The sequence below is a fragment of the Saimiri boliviensis genome, chromosome 13 (genome assembly GCF_048565385.1).
Source record: "Saimiri boliviensis isolate mSaiBol1 chromosome 13, mSaiBol1.pri, whole genome shotgun sequence".
Taxonomy (NCBI): domain Eukaryota; kingdom Metazoa; phylum Chordata; class Mammalia; order Primates; family Cebidae; genus Saimiri; species Saimiri boliviensis.
The window spans coordinates 59,503,825-59,522,978 of record NC_133461.1 but is presented as its reverse complement, the minus strand read 5'-3'; the positions used below and the strand labels follow the sequence as shown (position 1 = coordinate 59,522,978).

Sequence of the window (19,154 nt, the reverse complement as noted above, 5' to 3'; positions counted from 1 at the left end):
CTCTTTTTTGGTTCTGTATGCATTTTAGAATAGTTTCTTTCCAATTCTGTGAATAATGACAGTAGTCTAACAGGAACAGCACTGAATCTATAGATTGCTTTGGGCAGTATGATCACTTTAATGATACTCATTCCTCTGACTCACAAGCATAAAATGTTTTTCCATTTTTTTGGTATCATCTACGATTTCTTTCAGCAGTGTTTTGCAGTTGTCTTTGTAGAGATCTTTACCTCCTTGGTTAGATGTGTTCCTAGGCATTTTTTTCTTTTTTCTTTTTTTTTGTGGCTACTGTAAGTGGGACTGTTTTACTGATTTGGCTTTCAGCTTAAATGTTATTGAGGTACAGAAATGCTACTGGTTTTTGTACACTGATTGTGCATTCTGAAACCCTACTGAAGTTGTTTATCAGCTCCAGGAGGCTTTTGGCAATCTTTAGTGTTTTCTAGGCATAGAACCATCTCCACAATGAAGCAACAGTTTTATTTCTTTTCCTATTTGGATACTTTTATTTTCCTCTTGCCTGATTGCTCCAGCTAGAACTTCCAGTACTATGTTAAATAGAAGTGGTAAGAGCAGACATCCTTGTATTGTTCCAGTTCTCTGCCTGTGGGTTTATCATAGATGGCTCTCATTATCTTGAGGTGTGTTCCTTCAATGTCTAGTGATGGCTTTCATCACTAAGCGATGTTGCATTTTATCAAAAGTATTTTCTACATCTATTGAGATGATATGGTTTTTGTTTATGTGGTGAATCACACTTACTTATTTGCATATGTGGAACCAACCCTGAATCTCAGAAATAAAGCCTATTTGATCGTGGTGAATTAACTTGTTGATGAAAACCACTAATATTCTGTTTCCCAGTTTATGCCTGTCTAATGTTTTTAGTTACCTCTTTATCTTTTTAAACCATCTTTAGTCTCTGTTCTTTATTGTACTTAAAAAAAAAAAAAAAAAAAAAAAAAGGGAAAAGAAGAAGCAAGCAGGAGCTCCACAAAAATGATAAAGTCTTTCCTCACTCACCCTGGCTGTGTACCCACCTCAACAGAGTCCCAGCTCAGTTCAGGCTGACTTCCCTCCTTCTTGGCTTAATTCTCTAAACACTACAAAACTACTATAAAGGCTGTACATTTAATTTAAGAAAAAAGGAGTATCTTTTACTGTGAATGAAAAACTGCATAGACATACTTAAAAACCAAATTAAAGGCAAAATGTGTCAAATGTAGGCAACAAGCTTAGAGAAGGCATGACAGGGAGAGGCTCTCCAGTCCACGTTTTTCTTAAACTTCTATAGAAACAAGGAAGTGAAAGCATGATTGTGAGAAAGCAAGAAAATAGCTCAGAAGCCACATCCCTGGCACTATTATTAAACTACCACTTACCTTCAAATCTGCTTAGAGATAAAAATGGTTTACCTCCTTTCCAAGCAGAATCAGAATTATTTCTATTTCAATTCTCTTCCCTCATTACGAAGAGGGGAAAATAGCTGGCTACAACAAGCATTGTTCCAAGTAAGATTTTAAAATTAAGGTCAGCTCAACCTGTACTAAATAATCCTTTTGAATGACCAGATCTTATGTTTGGAAATACATGATGGGTAGGGTGTATACCAGTGTGAAAGAGTAACTCCTACATAGTGCTACACAGTGTTAACTCTCCAAAAATTTGGTTAATTACAACTCCTTACTAAGAGTCTATGAATGTCAGCTCTCCAGACATGGAGGAATGCTTATTTCTAACTACCTCAAAAAGCCTGGAATTTTGGTAAATTTTGATTTTTCCCCACTTGGGAATTTTATCTCCAAAGACATCAAGGGGAAAAGGTACAGTAAGTTCTGTTACAGTGCTTACTTTGAAAATTCAAATTTTTTCCAATACAATTAACAGTAAACAATTTAAACATAAGGCAAATTTTACTTTTGCTTAAGTACGATTTCATCCATGTAAAAACTAGGTCAACACAGAAAACTATACCCAGCTGAACCTACCAAGTGGGAACACAAAAAATGTTGCACCTCAAACAACTACCAGTTACCTTAGTTGACTATGTGTCAAGAGCCACACTCATCCAGAGACTGTTCTAACAACTTTTCCTTCACTTTCAGAAAACCTTCTTTCCACCACATTACAGTAACTCACAAGCTGCAATCATTCCTAAGACTTTGTCAAGCCAGGTAAACTGCCATATTATTATAGTATTTATGTACTTCTTAACATTTAACATGTATTACCATTATTGTTTTTGCCACTGTTTTATTAGGTTCTCTTAATGGGTTACTGGAAAAGTTTGAGTATTGTGCCTCTAGTTTCCATTTTCACCCATAAGCCCTGTGATTTTTTTTATTGCACAGTTTTGCACAGCAGAGTGATTTTGGGGAATGCATATGTCTCATTACAGAAGAATGGACTGAATTTTGAAAGAAGCAAGCATAGACTGTCCATTATTCTGTCAATCAACCATAAAGGAAATGCTAAAGAGCGGTCTACTTTATGTAAAAAGACTGTTAACATTTTGATTTGGCTCCCTGTTCAGTGAGATGTTAAGTTTCAACATGCAGATTCAACCCTATCAAGGTACAAATGTCATATTAAGGCGATAGCAGGTTCTTGAGGATCAACAAAACTCTTCTAATAATCACATTTTTAGAGTGGTATACCAATTTCAGATGCCCACATCGGGACTCTGTAGTTAACAACATTGGTTTCATTGCTTGCCTTTAACAGATCTTTTGTTTTGTGCTTTCAGGACCGCTACCAACTTATTGCTAGCTTTATTAAGGTGATGATGTTGACTATGATTGGAGAAAAACAGCTGGTCGGGAAGAGCACAACTAAACAAAATGTCAAAACCTAGATTTTTAAGTGTCAAAAACATTTTTTTAAGTATAATTTTGTCACACATGAATCACCCACATTTCAACCTAGTCCATGAACAAAAGCTTACTCCACTTAGAATTCGAAATAATAGTATATTTTTTCTGACAAGCTTCTTTTTTAGAGGCTACCCATAAAAGTGCTTGTTCAGTCTTCCAAACATAAAATTTTAAAAGTTGTTACAAATAACCAATCTGTTAGAGATACTCACTTTAATTTTTTCTGCTAAAGCTGATGTTATATTGATTTCTCTTTCACCTTCATCATACATTTGAAAAATAAGATTATGCATAACATCGCCTGCTATCCAATTAACCTCATCCTGATGTTTGATCTGGATTGCCTTTTGTCCTTCTACACTGAATATTTGTAGTCTTGCAACATGGCTACTGGGAAGCAACTTAATAGTCTTCTCTACAGGTGCCACATCTTTACAACTCTAGAAAGAGAAGAAAACACAAACACTAAGTAATATCTGTACTGAAATGTTACACTCCTGAAGAATTTACTTTCAATATTATGGAAGACCATCTCATATATTGTCATACTCACAGGTTTTGTCATTAAGATGGTACTGTACTATTAATAATTCTGTATTTGATACCATCAGGCTATAAATGACAGTGGCCACATTCTTAAAACCAAAAACGGCCGAGCATGGTGGCTCACGCCTGTAATCCCAGCACTTTGAGAGGTCAGGGAAGGGGGATCATGAGGTCAAGAGATTGAGACCATCCTGGTCAACATGGTGAAACTCTGTCTCTACTAAAAATACAAAAATTAGCTGGTTGTGGTAGCATGTACCTATAGTCCCAGCTACTCGGGAGGCTGAGGCAGGAGAATCGCTTGAACCTGGGAGGCAGAGACTGCAGTGAGCTGAGACTGTGCCACTGCAGTCCAGTCTGGTGACAGAGTGAGACTCCATCTCAACAAACAAACAAACAAACAAACAAAAAATTATATTTAAACTAAAAGGATTCCCTTCCTCTTTTTTTTTTTTTGGCAGAGTCTCGCTTTGTCTCCCAGTCTGGAGGGCAGTGGCATGATCTCAGCTCATTGCAACCTCTGCCTTCTCGGTTCAAGCCATTCTCCTGCCTCAGCATCCAGAGTAGCTGGGATTATAGGTACCTACCACCATTCATGGCTAATTTTTGTATTTTCAGTAGAGACAGGTTTCACCATGTTGGCCAGGCTGGTCTCAAACTCCTGACTTCAGTCAGGATCCACCCACCTCGGTCTTCCCAAAGTGCTGGGATTATAGGCATGAGCCTGGTCCCTTCCTCTTATTTCCAAGTTTATTTAAAAGTATTGCCAACTTGTGAAATTTTAATTATGTTACATACTCTGTATTTACGAATAAGAATAAAGATACAAGAAATTAAGAACTTTCCATAAAATTAGGGACAAACGGCTACCATAAAATATATTACTTAATGATACTAGATTACATTAAGGCTTTCAGTATTTTTTCAATTCATAACACATTGGGGTAAGTGATCAAGGTTGTTTATAGCCAGAAAAGGGCTTCAGATACCCTAGAGACAACTGATCAATATACTGGCATATTTACAATTTATTGTTGGCATATCAGTGTTCTACAGATCAAAGAAAGACCTAGATTATACTATATAAATTGATTTTATGCACACAAAATTAAAATATTACATTATTTCATAATCTAGTTATGAAATAACTAGATTCAACAACACACACTAACTTTAAAATAAGTTTAAACATAAAATACCTTTATAATTTTACTTAAGTCATGTCTCCTTCCTCATTCAGTTGCAGCCATTTAACTTACAGAAGCCTATTCATGTGAGTGATATTACAAATTCCTACCTCATAGAATGTCAGGCACATACCCATCCTCTGTTGTATATTATTTTCCTTACTCCTAAACTCCGTTATTGCCATTGGATAACATTTTGTAACTGCATATTAGAGGATTTATGTTGGTGTTTGTTTTAACTGATCTGAATTCTTGATCTGCTGATTGGTCTGTGGTAGTTACCTAAGTCCAAATGCTTGCTGCTCTGGCTTCCAAGTCCAGATTCCTCCCTAACCCATAGCCCTAATCTTTTGCAATGAAGTATGCTCAAAAATGTGTTGCCTATATTATTGCATAAACAAAATGCTTTAAGGTTATCAAACATAACTGTTTTTAAAAGAACTGGAATGAAGAGTCATCTCATTCTAATTTTTTTTTTTTTTTGAGACGGAGTTTTCGCTCTTGTTACCCAGGCTGGAGTGCAATGGCGCAATCTCGGCTCACCGCAACCTCCGCCTCCTGGGTTCAGGCAATTCTCCTGCCTCAGCCTCCTGAGTAGCTGGGATTACAGGCACGCGCCACCATGCCCAGCTAATTTTTTGTATTTTTATTAGAGACGTGGTTTCACCATGTTGACCAGGATGGTCTCGATCTCTTGACCTCGTGATCCGCCCGCCTCGGCCTCCCAAAGTGCTGGGATTACAGGCTTGAGCCACCGCGCCCGGCCCATCTCATTCTAATTTAAAAAGTAAAAGACATCTTGTATCCACGTGGGGTTCAAGCTATGTTAATAATTGATGTATAATTAGTAGGAAAGTATGAGTTAATCAAAGAATTAGGTTATCTATCACCATATCAATTACAAAGAAATCACATTGAATTATTTTACTTAGGTATTTGTTATCTCACTGACCGACCTTAAAAGTTTTACTTAAGTATTTGCTATCCCACTCAGCAACCTTAGAAGACTATTTATAGCTCCTGCCTCCATGTTGTCTTTGCTATCAGCCACGATGCACTGCCAATAAAAAGTATCCTACTGGCACATTATATAGAAATCCCTTTGTGTAAAAACACACATAAAAAGCTGTGTATAAAAAATTACATACAAAAATTAAAGGTTTATATGTCCTTCCGTGGTGATTTAAATGGAGATTTTACTAAATTTTCTAAAACAAATGAGAACGATAAAAAGCAAAAGGGCTGGGCACAGTGGCACATGCTTGTAATTAACAGCACTCTGGGAGGCCAACCAAGATGGGAGGAATGCTTGTGGACAAGAATTTGAGATCAGACTGGGCAACATAGCGAGACCCTCTTTCTCAAAAAATAAATAATAAATAAATAACCAGGTGCATTGGTCCTTGTGTGTAGTCCCAGTTACTTGGGAGGCTGACGTGAGAGGATCACTAGAGCCTAGGAGGTGGAGGCTGCAGTGAGTGTCATGACTGTGCCACTGCATTCCAGCCTAGACAAGAGTGAGACCCTATCTTAAAAAAAAAAAAAAAAAAAAAAAGCAAAAGAAGAAATAAAACAATGCATTTTAGAAGAAAAATATTTCAGGGAAATGTAAATCAATAATAGTTACAGACACTATAAAAGATACTTAAAAATCAAGACAATGACTCGTATTTGACACAAAAATGTTAAAATAGTCATAGCATTTCATATTGCCTTTGCTTTGCTTTGGCTGAAAGAACCACAAATGCCTCATTTTTAGAAGTTAACAACTTTGCAAAAAATGTTATTAAGCATTTGTATGAAGACTCACTATAATATCAACAAATAACAATAATAACTTACAGGTATTTCAATTCTTGCTTTAAGCGTCTGGTCTTTTTTAATATTCTGAACTTGAATTGCAGATCCTGTTAAAATACTGGTTCCGGAACTACTGCAGTCTACAACATAGACTGGAAGGTTTGGAGCACCTGAAAACTATTTGAAGGATGCAAAATAATGTAAGACCCCCATCAAATGTATTTGATCATTCCATAATTGTCCAAAGTTTCAAATAATTCACTACAGCTACTGTTTTTGGTGATGAATAAGAAAATTCTAAGTAAAAGTCACTAAAACTCTAGAATACTTCTGAACAAAAACATTAATTTTCTACTACACTATGAAAATTTATCTGTTTTGGAAGGAAAACCAACTTTTTCAATCACTATTCTTTTCTTTTTTACTTAATTGGGTTTTCCTTTGCTTTCTGTGGTCTTTTACCTACCTTCTATTTAACGATCCATTCCCAATCTTTTTTTTTTTTTAAGTAAAGGAATAAAGAATAGCTACTCCATAGGCAGAGCAGTCAATTCCCAATCCTAAAAGACATTTCTGTCTTTCTATTCATAGATAAAATAATTCATTTGAAATGAGAGGGATGAAGTCAAGGGAGGAGAGGCGAGTAAACTTTTATTCACAAATTTGTAAAACTGGGCATAGTTGGCATCTTTATTGGTTTAGGAATTATTAAAAACAAAACAAAACAAACCATTGGCAATAAGATCCTACAAATCCCTCCATGGAATAATCATTTCAGACTTAAATCCTATATAGGCTTACTACTGAGTAGCTAAAATATATAGTCATTGCCATTTACTATGATGGGACTCAAAATCTAAATATCTTCCAACAAGCTTACCTTACAATGAACAATTAATTTTGGTTGTGCTGTTATGTTGCCTGATTCATCTAAAACTTCCACCTGAAATGGGAAAGCTGTCCCATTTTCTATAACTAAAATTTCAGAATCAGGCTTCACTTTCAATCGACGAGGGTGACCTAATAGTAAATTAAACAATGAAATAACGATTCAGGTTTCAAAGACTAAAGTACTAAAATAGCAAAATAAACAACTTTAGCATTAAAGATTTAATATTTTATAAACAATGCCAACAAAGAAAAATATAAGCAAAGTCCATGTTTAATCAGTTTCATCCCAAAATGTATAGATTCAATACATGACAAAACTTATCTAAATTGTATGAAGTGCTTGATGTGTAGGCTAAGTTTTATTCCATAAGGTACAACATAGTGATAATTTACATTAGAAATTACCTAAAACCTTTAAAAGATACTGGGAAAATGGTATTCAAAAAGAAAAATAAAGGCTTATTAAAACTATTTAGTAATTTTACATGATGACTGATTTTTCTGGCACAAGTAACTATATGTTTTAGACATTCAAAGGATCAGTTCGTGTAATGACATAACCAGGTCATTTAATTGTTAGATTGCCCAATACCTTCGATGTCATCAGCAATTAACATAACAAATTTCCTCTAAGATTAAGAAGAGTGGGCTTATACTTCTGCAGTAAGCCAGTCTGATTTGTTCCATAAACACTGATATTTTAAAATTCAATTAATGCTAAATACTGATAACATAAGTATACAGAGAGAATTACTGAAAACAATTATTTTACTTTGTAATAATTTAGTTAATATTTATTTACTGTAGATGAAACACTGTGCTAGGTTTTATTAAGCACTATTCTTACATAAACTTCACAATAATCTTAATGAAGACATTGCTATTATCAACCCCATTTTACAGGTAAGAAAACTGGGATCCAGAGAAATTAAGTATTTTGTCCAGGTCACAAGGCTAGTAAGTAGCAAATACAGGTTTAAATCTTGTATTTAATTTGAAACTCCTTGACTTTTATCACTACACCATGATACTTCCTAACTACCCCTGCAAAAGAACTAGCTACTAAGAATTGTACTACTCAAATCTATACTTTTAATAAGCTAACCTCAATAGATGAATGTTTGTTGATGTGTACAATTTTTTTTCTTATACTTCTATCAATATGCCTACCTAAATTCTTTATCAATTGACATTGGAGGGAAATCCCAAACAACTTGAATTTGTGAAAGCAAATAGCTAATATGTTTCTTTTGCCTAAAACCAGTAAAAAGGTCACATATATGTGATTGTGGCATTGTTCGTATCAGAGCTAAAACTTACATTCTAAACATTGCTATGTTTTACAGGTGCAGGCAGTTCTTACTTGATACAGTACTGTGTTAATGAAAACTCATGCCTATTGGAACTGTGTCCTCCACTGAGTACTATAGAACTGTGCAAGGCAAGGACTACCTGTAGCAACTCATTTAATCCTCCCAACAACTCCAAGGGAGTAGATGATATCTCATTTTACACATGAAGAAATTGACACATAGACGAGTTTACCTAGATATAAACCCAGATGGGCTGACTCCAGAATGTACTTAGCACCTCTACTATGGAGTGCCTCTCAAATTAGCCAGCATATTCTAGCCTATGTAGCTTTACTGAAATTTCATTAAGTCATTATCAGGTTAATAAAAATGACATTAGAAGTGTTTCTTCTTAAAATATGAATGTTATATTAACAAAATGTAAAGAACAGATTTATCTCTAATAAAGTCTAATAAATATATTCCGAGAAATAGTTCCCCCTCAAATATATTCAATACCCAAATTTTTCTCCCAGGATTATTTTTAGAATGTCGATTACATCTTCCTAAATGTTCTCCTTTTTAAAAATTGGTAATTTCTGTCAGTGCTATGGTTTGACATTTAAATGTATTTTGAAGACTTATACCACTACCAAAAGCCCCAAAACCTCTAACTTTGTATCATTATACATCATAAAATTTTTAAATAATTATGAATATTTCTTAAAATAATATTACCAGGTAGTAATCTAATTTTCAAAATCTGTGAGTCTTCTTTTAAGCCCGGCAGAATAACCTTCACGTTATAATTCTGTTGAAGAAAATACTAAAAATTAAAACTGGTCCTAAATACATACTTAAGTAGTTTATCACATCAATTCTGATTTATATTTTGCTTTTTATTTTCATACCATTGTAGAAATTACTTATCAATTTTATACTTACTAAAATTATCATTTATGTATGTCAGAAATCTTACAGGAAAAAAATTGATCAATACTGCTTCCTTATAGACAGTGAAATGAAGAGAATTATGCTAGAACCTACTTTTCCAAAATATAGATAACGTTTTAGGATCAGTTTTCCTCTTAAGTTTTTGTTCCCAAAAGGCATAACATCTGAATAATTATCATAATCAAGATAGATATTATAAAACATATGAAACAGTGAAGTAGAAACAAAAATCACAAAGTTTCTAAATGCAATGTGGTACTCTATATGGACTCCTGGAACAGAAAAATAAATTAACTGGAAACAAGTAAAAAAAAAAAAAAAAAGGCCACGGTTTTATTAGTAGTATTTTGTCAATGCTTGGATAAATATATAAAGTTCTATAAGGCATTAATAGAGGAACTTTTATGTGCAACCTCTCTATACTATCTTTGAACGCCTTTGTAAGTTATTTCCTTTAAAGTTATTTCAAAATAAAAAGGTTTTTAAAATCTAAAAACTTTTAGTAAGTTTATCTTACTAAAGTCAAATTTTCTGTGAATTTCAAGTTGCTTTTCTAGAAAAATCTGAATTCAGAAAGAATCAAAAACTCAATTTTTATCTTGATTATATAAAGCAGTCTATAGTACTTGAAAAAAATACACATGCTCTGCTTTAAACATCACACTGATAGGGAAAAATTTTTAAACATTTAAAGTAACGATACACTGAAAACAAAAATTGGGTAGAGTGTTCCTTTTAGTCCGTTAAGTCTACTAGCTGCTTTACAGACCTAATTGAAAAATTACCGTATTAGAGTTTGTGTCTTTAGCTACCGTTTTTTTTTGTTGTTGTTTACACCAAAAAACTATACATAGGATTCCTTCCCTAACTGTATCTCTCACCAAACACTTCTTTTTATCTAAATACCAAAGTGATATGTTTAAAGACATAAGCTGAAGTTTCTTGTATTTCTAACTGTTGTTTTTGTTCTAAGGAAAATAATCAAAAGTGGACAGAAACAGTAGGAAAGAGAAAAAACCCGTAGCATAGTTCTAGATAACTGTGTCAAAAAAAAAAAAAATGGCTTTGAATGTGAAAAAACTGAAATAGTGATAATAGGGACAAGAGAAAAATATTTAATTCATGTTTAACCAACAACGGTAGTAAATGTGCCAATTTTTCTTACAGATGAAACTGATAATTCAGGTGGCATAATGCTGATTAATTCCTAAGGACCCAATTACTGTCATCTGGTTTTTAAAAATAGGTCATTCCACTTTCCATTTACAATTTCATTCTTATCATATGAGAAATAAATACTTAAGAAGTATTATAGAATCTAAATATAATGCTTACCTTGCCTTGACAAGAGTTTACAGGGCCCTTAGCTGTAACACCTCGAATTACACAATTTGGTCCTTTGGTTATTTCTTCGTAATGTAAAGATAAACCACTGGGGGGAAAAAAATTGTTTTTTAACTCTCCTCAATTGCCTACAAGTAAGCGGCAAATGTGTTTTTGCTTTCTTATGTGACACTGGTATGTCTATTTTTCTAATAAAACATTTTTTAAATATAAAGAACTAAACAAAAAAATTCCAATGGATTTCTTTTACAAAGAAAATTGATCCAACAAGTATTAATAAGTGATACTAATGGGTTAAACACTGAAGATAATATAATAGATATAATGTAAAATTAAAATAGCACATATTGAATTAGTAAACATATAAGATAGTACCTAATCCAATGCTAGACCATGTATACAAGCCTAAGAAAAGGAAGTAACCAAAAAAGCCAGGTTTAAGGATGCACTCAGCATTTACCATAAATTATTTCAAATCTTTTACCAGTGGGATTTTAGAGAATTCTGGGCATCTATTATTAAACTGAATGGCTATTTAGATAAAGTTCAAATAATAACAGGCTTATGATGACATAAACCGGTTAGAGTATATACTGAGATCCCCTAATCTACTTCCATGAGTAATATAGTTCCTAAAGCTGATTCCAAAGCTAATTTTATCAGATTTGACCAGATGTAGATCTTTACTGTAGCAAAATTTTACTCTGTCAAAGGTAAAGAAAGGGAAAAAAAGTTAAAAATATACCATGATGGAGAAAAAGCCTAATCTTCCTGAGTAATGAAATTTAAGTTTTTACAGATATTTTCAGAATAAATTGTAAAGCTCATTTGAAAAAAGATGTAATGTGGCATACAAGATAAATTCCTGGGGAAAATGGCACAGTAAACATATACACCTACTTTCACTGTCTCTTAAAACCCCACTAATACGACATAAAGGAATTTATTTTACTGATTATTAAAGGAAAACATAAAGAAAAAACGTAAAGGAAACAGAGACAGGGCAACAAAACTTATCTGCTAGAAAATAAGATAGACAGTGGCAAATGATAGCACTCTCCAGAAAGCTGAATTGTAAAATAGAAATATAAAAAGCTAGAAACCAATCTCTACCATAGAGTACTCAGGTACTGTTCAGAATTGGCAAAAGGAAAAGGCTTAAACAAAAAGACTGATGAAAAGTTTAGATCTCAGATCTTCAGATATGTCTTTTCTTCCTCTGGCAGATGAGTGAAACATGAATCTCTGAAAAGGTTAAAACAGAAGCTCTTTGAACCAGGGACAGCAGATAAGTTGAGGATAAGAATAAAACACTAAAAAAGAATAGAAGGGGTAATCTGGAATGAATGCATATGGATACCAAGACCTCTCTGCCACAATTCCCGCCCCAGCCCTGTTCCTTGACTGACTAGGAACCAAACTATTCCCTGCTCCAGGCAAAAGACTGAAGATTCTTTGAGGAAATTGCCTAGCTCAAGACCTAAAAATACTAACAACAGGAATTTACCCCCAACAATGTACTCCAGACAGGTCATCCTACAGTGGCGCTCACCAGCAATGGCCTCTCTCTTTCACCTGCATTCGAGTCTCCTACTCATTTACAAGCAGGTGACCAACAACCAGATATCTCTAGACACCAAGAACAAGCAACTGAGCTGGGCGCGGTGGCTCAAGCCTGTAATCCCAGCACTTTGGGAGGCTGAGGCGGGCGGATCACGAGGTCAAGAGATCGAGACCATCCTGGTCAACATGGTGAAACCCCGTCTCTACTAAAATTACAAAAAATTAGCTGGGCATCGTGGCGTGTGCCTGTAATCCCAGCTACTCAGGAGGCTGAGGCAGGAGAATTGCCTGAACCCAGGAGGCGGAGGTTGCGGTGAGCCGAGATCGCGCCATTGCACTCCAGCCTGGGTAACAAGAGCGAAACTCCGTCTCAAAAAAAAAAAAAAAAAAAAAGAACAAGCAACTGACTAAGCTGGAGACAATAGAGAATATCTGTATAGGTAAAACAAAGTTAAAGAAAAAAAAACCTATTATTTTTGCTTTATCAGTGAAAACAATATTATATTTATAAAACAAGAAGATCTTTAAAAAGTTTCAGAGAACCAGAAAGAACTCATGGCATTAAAAATACGTTAGCAGAAAGGAAAATCTCAAAGGAAAGGTAGTAATCATAAGGTTGAGGAAATCTATCAGAAAGTAAAACGGAAACACAAAAAGATTGAGGGAAAAAAATTTTAAATTGGGGATCCAGTCTAGAAGGTCCAACATCCAATAACTAAGAACCCTAAAAGAGAAAACAGTGATGATAGAAGATACAGAATGAAGTATTTCAAATAAGGAATTGTTAGGAGACATTATATCATACTTGCAAAAAAAAAAAAAAAAAACAGGGAATAAGACATAAACACCTAAACAACTTCAGCAATAAATTCAGTCAAAATATGAACTTCAGTCAAGCAATTTACATATGACATCAGTCACAGAGGAGAGCTTGGAGTTAATTACCCAGATATAATAAAATTGACTAATATTTTAAATACCGAAGTTAAACACCTTACACACAAAAAAATTAAGCTAAAAAAAAAAACAAAACAGTGAATGCTTAGCAAGTATCAAAGGACAAATACACATTGATCCTTCAAATTACCTTGCTTCGAGAACTGGCTGAATATCAGTTACTAGTTGACTCGTATGACCGAATTCATCCTGAAATTCCAGAGGGATATTGAACGGAACGCCAACACGAAAAGGAGGATCCAGAAGACCAAGTGAAAATTTCTCTGGCTTACCCTCTTTAACAAAAACAAAAATAAAATAAAAACCAAGTACATTGGTCAGAAAATTCACTGAGGCTCAAAAACAGGTCCATTTCTATATAAGAAATCAGACTATGTGAAAGATGGCATTTTAAAATCAGTGCAAAAATCGTATGTTATGCAGACAATCCACTTGGGAAAAACCTCCCAAGTAGCTGGGACTCAGGTGTGTACCACTACACCTGGTTAATTTTTGTATTTTTTGTAGGGGCATGGTCTTGTCATGTTGCACATGCTGGTCTTGAACTCCTGAGCTCAAGTTATCCACCTCAGCCTCCCCAGGGGTGAGCCACCATGTCCAGCAATTGTACCTTTTCATAGGAAAGAACTTTTAAGGCAAAACACGATATTCAATAGTTATAAAATGATATATATGATGAAGTTAAAAAAAGCTCCACATGAGAAAATATTTGCAACATAAGTAACAAGAAAAATTAAGACTACATGAAACCCTCCTATAAATCAGCTGTTCTCAAAGTGTGGTCTCTAGTATTGAAGTTTCAGCATCCCCTGAGAACTTACTAAAAATGTAAATTCTAGGGTCCATCTCAAACCTGCTGAATCAGAAACTCAGGGTGAAATTCAACAAGCTGTGTCTTCAATATGCCCTTCAGGTGATTCTGATACAAACTCAAATTTGAGAACTACAGCTTTAAACTATTAAAATGGGTATAATAAATGAACAAGCATTCATAGATGGCACACAATGTCCAATAATGGCTAGAAGAAGTGCACAATCCAAATATTAGAAAAGCAGTTTCACCACCAACTATGCTAAATATATAGTTCAGCCAGGAATGAGCATGCAGGCAATTGGAACTCTCATAGTGAGAAGTGAAGGTACTATGGAATAGCCTTTTGGGACTTTCATTTCTTGGTATCACCCTAAAGAGATTCTAGCACATGTACACAAAGTGGCATAATTTTTCTTTTTTCCCCAAGTAACACTATGGTTTGTAATAGCCAAAAAATTGGAAACAACACGATTCATCAATAGGAAACTGCTTAAACTATAGCACACCCATTTTATGAAAATATGTTCCACAGGTGTTAAATGAACATAGATTTATGTGTTTAAAAAACTCCTAAAAATTTTTTAAAAAAGAAAGAAAGAAAGAAAACCGCTCCAAGGTGGTCCTTCTAGATAATCACAGCTACTCAGATCAGTTATCTCCAAAAACCCTGTATCAGTGACTCTGCAAAAGCAGTAAACAAGAAAAAAGACAAGAGTAACATAATTGGAAAGCCAAAGAACATACGAGTAAGTGTAACTGACTTAGCAGAAAGACCCAAGAACAACAAATACTCAAACAACAAAGTAAGCAGAGACTGAATCTGATTCACAGTTATCAGATACCCAAAAGTCTCAGAAATGGCTGTATAAAGTTACAGCGAAACTGAAATAAAACAGTAAGATTGGCTGAAGTCAGTTTAAGAAACAGTTTCACAGATCCCCCTCCTTTAATGCATGGGCCAGTCAACAACCCTCTGCATCCCTAGCAAAAGATGGAAGATTATTCTTCAGGGAAAGAAGAAAAGGTCCAGAAGTGATACACACAGCACTACTAAAAGCATCACAGATCAAGTGTAGTGGCTCAAACTTTTAATCTCAGCACTTTGGGAGGCCAAGAAAGCAAGATCACTTGAGCCCAGGAGTTCAGCACCAGCAGGAGTAACATAGTGAGACCCTGTCTGCATTTTAAAATATAATTGATTAAATTTAAAAGTGTTATTTAAAAGAGGAAAGTGTTTGCTTATGTAAATCTAATGGTATCTACAAAAAAAAAAAAAAAGGAAAGTGTTTATTGAAAATAGAAAAATCAAGTGGAAAATTATATACTAAATGTGAAGACCCCCACGAACACACATAAATGGTCTTTCCCAGCATGGTTCCCAATGTGCTGGCAGCTAGGTCTTTACCTTTTTAGCAGGTAACTGGAAAGTTCCACTCTGGAGAATCTGAACAGCCAAAGAGACAAGACCTTAAAATTCTCCTATCATAATTTCACCCAAGGAAATTTAAGTTTTTAAATGTCTTATTCTTAAATGTAAGCAAATCACTAGTTATATAAGAAAATATCTAATAAAGACAAGGAGAAAAAAAGCAACATAAAAGAAACAAACTATGAATAAGAAAAAATGCTGTTAGAAAACCCCCCACTATTATTAATATCCTCAGAGAATAAAGATACTGAATTCATGAAGTAGGAAGAGAATGCTTAAGGAACTCTTTAGCAAGAGGATTTTAAGAGATTTTAGAAACTAAAAATGGTAGCAAAAAGGAAAAAATAGAAAGCATAGAACATCAAGCTGTTAAAGAAATATCCAATAAGGTAGCAAAACAAAACCAAGAATGGAATGTAGAAAAATCAAAAATAATATACCAGTCCTGATATCCAACATCTTAGTATTAGATGTTTTGGAAAGAAAGAAAAGTCTGGGCACAGTGGCTCACACCTGTAATCTCAGCACTTTGGGAGGCCGAGGCAGGCAGACTGCTCGAGACCAAGTGTTTCAGACCAGAATGGGCAACATAACATAGCGAGACACCGTCTCTACAAAAAATGCTTTTTAAAAATTAGACAAGGCTAGGTGCAGTGGCTCATGCCTATAATCCCAGAATTTTGGGGAGGTCGAGGTTCAGATCACCTGAAGTTGGGAGTTTGAGACCAGCCTGACCCACATGGAGAAACCCTGTCTTTACTAAAAATTCAAAATTAGCAGGGCGTGGTGCCACATGCCTGTAATCCCAGTTACTTGGGAGGCTGAGGCAGGAGAATGGCTTGAACCTGGGAGGCAGTGGTTGTGGTGAGCCGAGAGCATGCCATTGAACTCCAGCCTGGGCAAGAGAGCAAAACTCAATCTCCAAAAAAAAAAAATTAGGTGCAGTGAGCTGCAATTACACATGTGCACTCCAGCCTGGGCAAAAAGAGCAAAAAGTCTGTCTCAAAAGAAGAAAAAAAAAGAAAAGAGGTCAGGCGTGGTGGCTCATGCCTGTAATCCGAGTACTTTAGAAGGTTGAGATGGGCAAATCACCAGGTCAGGAGTTCAAGACCAACATGGCCAACATAGTGAAACCCCATCTCCACCAAAAATACAAAGACATTAGCCGGGCATGGTGGCAGGCATCTGTAATCCCAGCTACATGGTAGGCTGAGGCAAGGAGAATCACTTGAACCTGGGAGCAGAGGTTGCAGCAAGCTGAGACCACACCACTGCACTTCAGCCCAGGCAACAGTGCAAGACTCTGTTGAAAAGAGAGGAGAGGAGAGGAGAGTGTAAGACTCCTTCAAGGGGAGGGGAGGGAAGGGGATGGGAGGAGAGGAGAGAGGGGAGGGAAGGGGAGGGGAGGGGAGGGGAGGGGAGGAGAGGAGAGGGGATGGGATGGGAGGGGAGGGGAAGGATGGGGTGGGAAGGGGAGGGGAGGGGAGGGGAAGAGAAAAGAGAAAAAAGAAAAGGATGGAAAAAAAAAAAGAATAGAAAATCAAAGTGATTCAAGAAAAATTCCTAGAAAATAAAACAGGAACTTCTAGACTGAAAGGGTGTATGAGGTATATAACTAGAAGTCATACAATTGAAAATTTCAGAAACTGGGATTCCCCTAAACACCTGGGGATTGGGGAACAAATAATATTTTCAGGGAGGAGGAGTCATATGCAGAGGGTCAGGAATCAGGATAGCTTTAAACTTTTGCCCAGCAACAATGGAAAGTAAAAAACAATGTCTTTAAAATTCAGAAGGAATATGATTATTGAGTAGACTTATAAAGTCGTTTAAAAATCAAGATGGGCTGGGCACAGTGGCTCATCAGAAGTCATGATTTCAAGACCAGCCTGGCCAATATGGTGAAACCCTGTCTCTACTAAAAATACAAAAAGAAGTCAGGCATGGTAGCAGGTACCTGTAATCCCAGCTACTCAGGAGGCTGAGGCAGGAGAATCACTTGAACCCAGGTGGTGGAGGTTGCAGTGAAACAAGATCGTACCACTGCACTCCAGCTTGGGTGACAGAATGAGACCCTATCTCAAAGTAAATAAATAAATAAAATAAAAAATAAAAATTGAGATGATAACCCAATTGTTCAAACATATTTTACTGCCTTATCTCTCTTTTCTCTTTTGATTTAAAATGCCACCTTTAGCGCGCACGCGCGCGCGCGCGCACACACACACACACACACACACACACACACACACACACAATTTTGTTTTGCTTACCTTTAACAGAAAACTTAATTGCTTTGGATGGTAGTGGTCTTCCTGCGTAAGTGTCTGCATTACTTTCATTCAATACAACTTGTAATTTCAATGTATAATTCCCCAACTTCTGAATATTTTCTGGATAAATTAAAAAGAAATTAAAAATCAGATCAACACAATACCAATGTATTCTTTAATATTCAGAATAAGAACTCACCCATTTTTTTAAACCAGTAAGGCCATTTTCCTCCATGTTGACTAATATGTGAAATAATCTCTTTATTTCCACTTGAAGCTTAATAAAAGAAAAAAGAAACAATAGTGTCTTGAGAAATTGAACATAAAACATGAAATATGCAATGTCACATTGGCACCAAATATCTATTTCCTGTATTTTAAAATCTGCTTTGAAGCTTCAAAAGATCTAACACTATCCTATGAAACTGAACAGCAATAATGAAAGTTTACTCTTCATTAAAATCTCTTTATTTCAAGTCTTTATTTGTAAGCTCTTTCACTTTATTTTAAATTACTATTTAAAGAGAAAAGAAGACAGAATAAGATAACATGACCTCCCCCAAAAATTCCTTATTTATTGCCCACTCTGGAATTATATAACTTAAATATTCAAAAAACTAAAATTTTTAAAAGGGCAAGTCATGAACAAAACCAAAATGTTTATCAAGTAGTTGACGACCACACAAACCAGAGAAAGAGAAAAGTAGTCAACCTTCCCAATGGGAAATAGCACAATAGTATATTCACACTGTGAAATTTTATCTAAGAAGGAACACAGGAGGTCAACATAAAAGCATTGACAGGCTAGGCATGGTGGCTCATGCCTGTAATTGCAGCACTTTGGGAGGATGAAGCAGGAGGGTTACCTGAGGCCAAGAATTTGAGACCAGCTTGGGCAAGATAGTGACAGCCTGTCTCTACAAATATTTAAAAATTAGTCAGGCGTGGTGGGACATGCCTACAGTCCCAGCTACTTGAGAGGCTGAGGTGGGAGGATTGCTTGAGCCCAGGAGGTCAAGGCCACAGTGAGCTGTGAATACACCAGTGTACTCCAGTCTTGGCAACAGAGTAAGAGATTGTCCGCCTGCTCCCCCCAATAAAGCAAACTTTGGATACTTTAAAAACTACAGCGGGCAACAGCACTGCCTGTCCCATGAAAAACTGGGAGTGAATCCTGAATGTATGAGAAAGGGAGAGAGCAACTGAAGCTAGCTGGGAGCTCCTTGATCTT

At 35.6% G+C, this 19,154-nt stretch overlaps 1 protein-coding gene across 1 annotated transcript in view; it reads right to left on the bottom strand.

Moving 5' to 3' along the window:
• Window positions 1-19,154, bottom strand: part of SMCHD1 (structural maintenance of chromosomes flexible hinge domain containing 1) — a 159,524-nt gene that overhangs the window by 68,142 nt on the left and 72,228 nt on the right. Inside the window, exons 18-25 of the mRNA XM_003924806.4 lie at window positions 18,123-18,200; window positions 17,924-18,043; window positions 13,538-13,682; window positions 10,879-10,975; window positions 9,328-9,400; window positions 7,287-7,426; window positions 6,449-6,583; window positions 3,086-3,313 (exon numbers count right to left, since the gene is read on the bottom strand). Coding sequence (XP_003924855.3) covers window positions 3,086-3,313; window positions 6,449-6,583; window positions 7,287-7,426; window positions 9,328-9,400; window positions 10,879-10,975; window positions 13,538-13,682; window positions 17,924-18,043; window positions 18,123-18,200 — 1,016 coding nt within the window. The remainder of the gene's footprint in view (window positions 1-3,085; window positions 3,314-6,448; window positions 6,584-7,286; window positions 7,427-9,327; window positions 9,401-10,878; window positions 10,976-13,537; window positions 13,683-17,923; window positions 18,044-18,122; window positions 18,201-19,154) is intronic.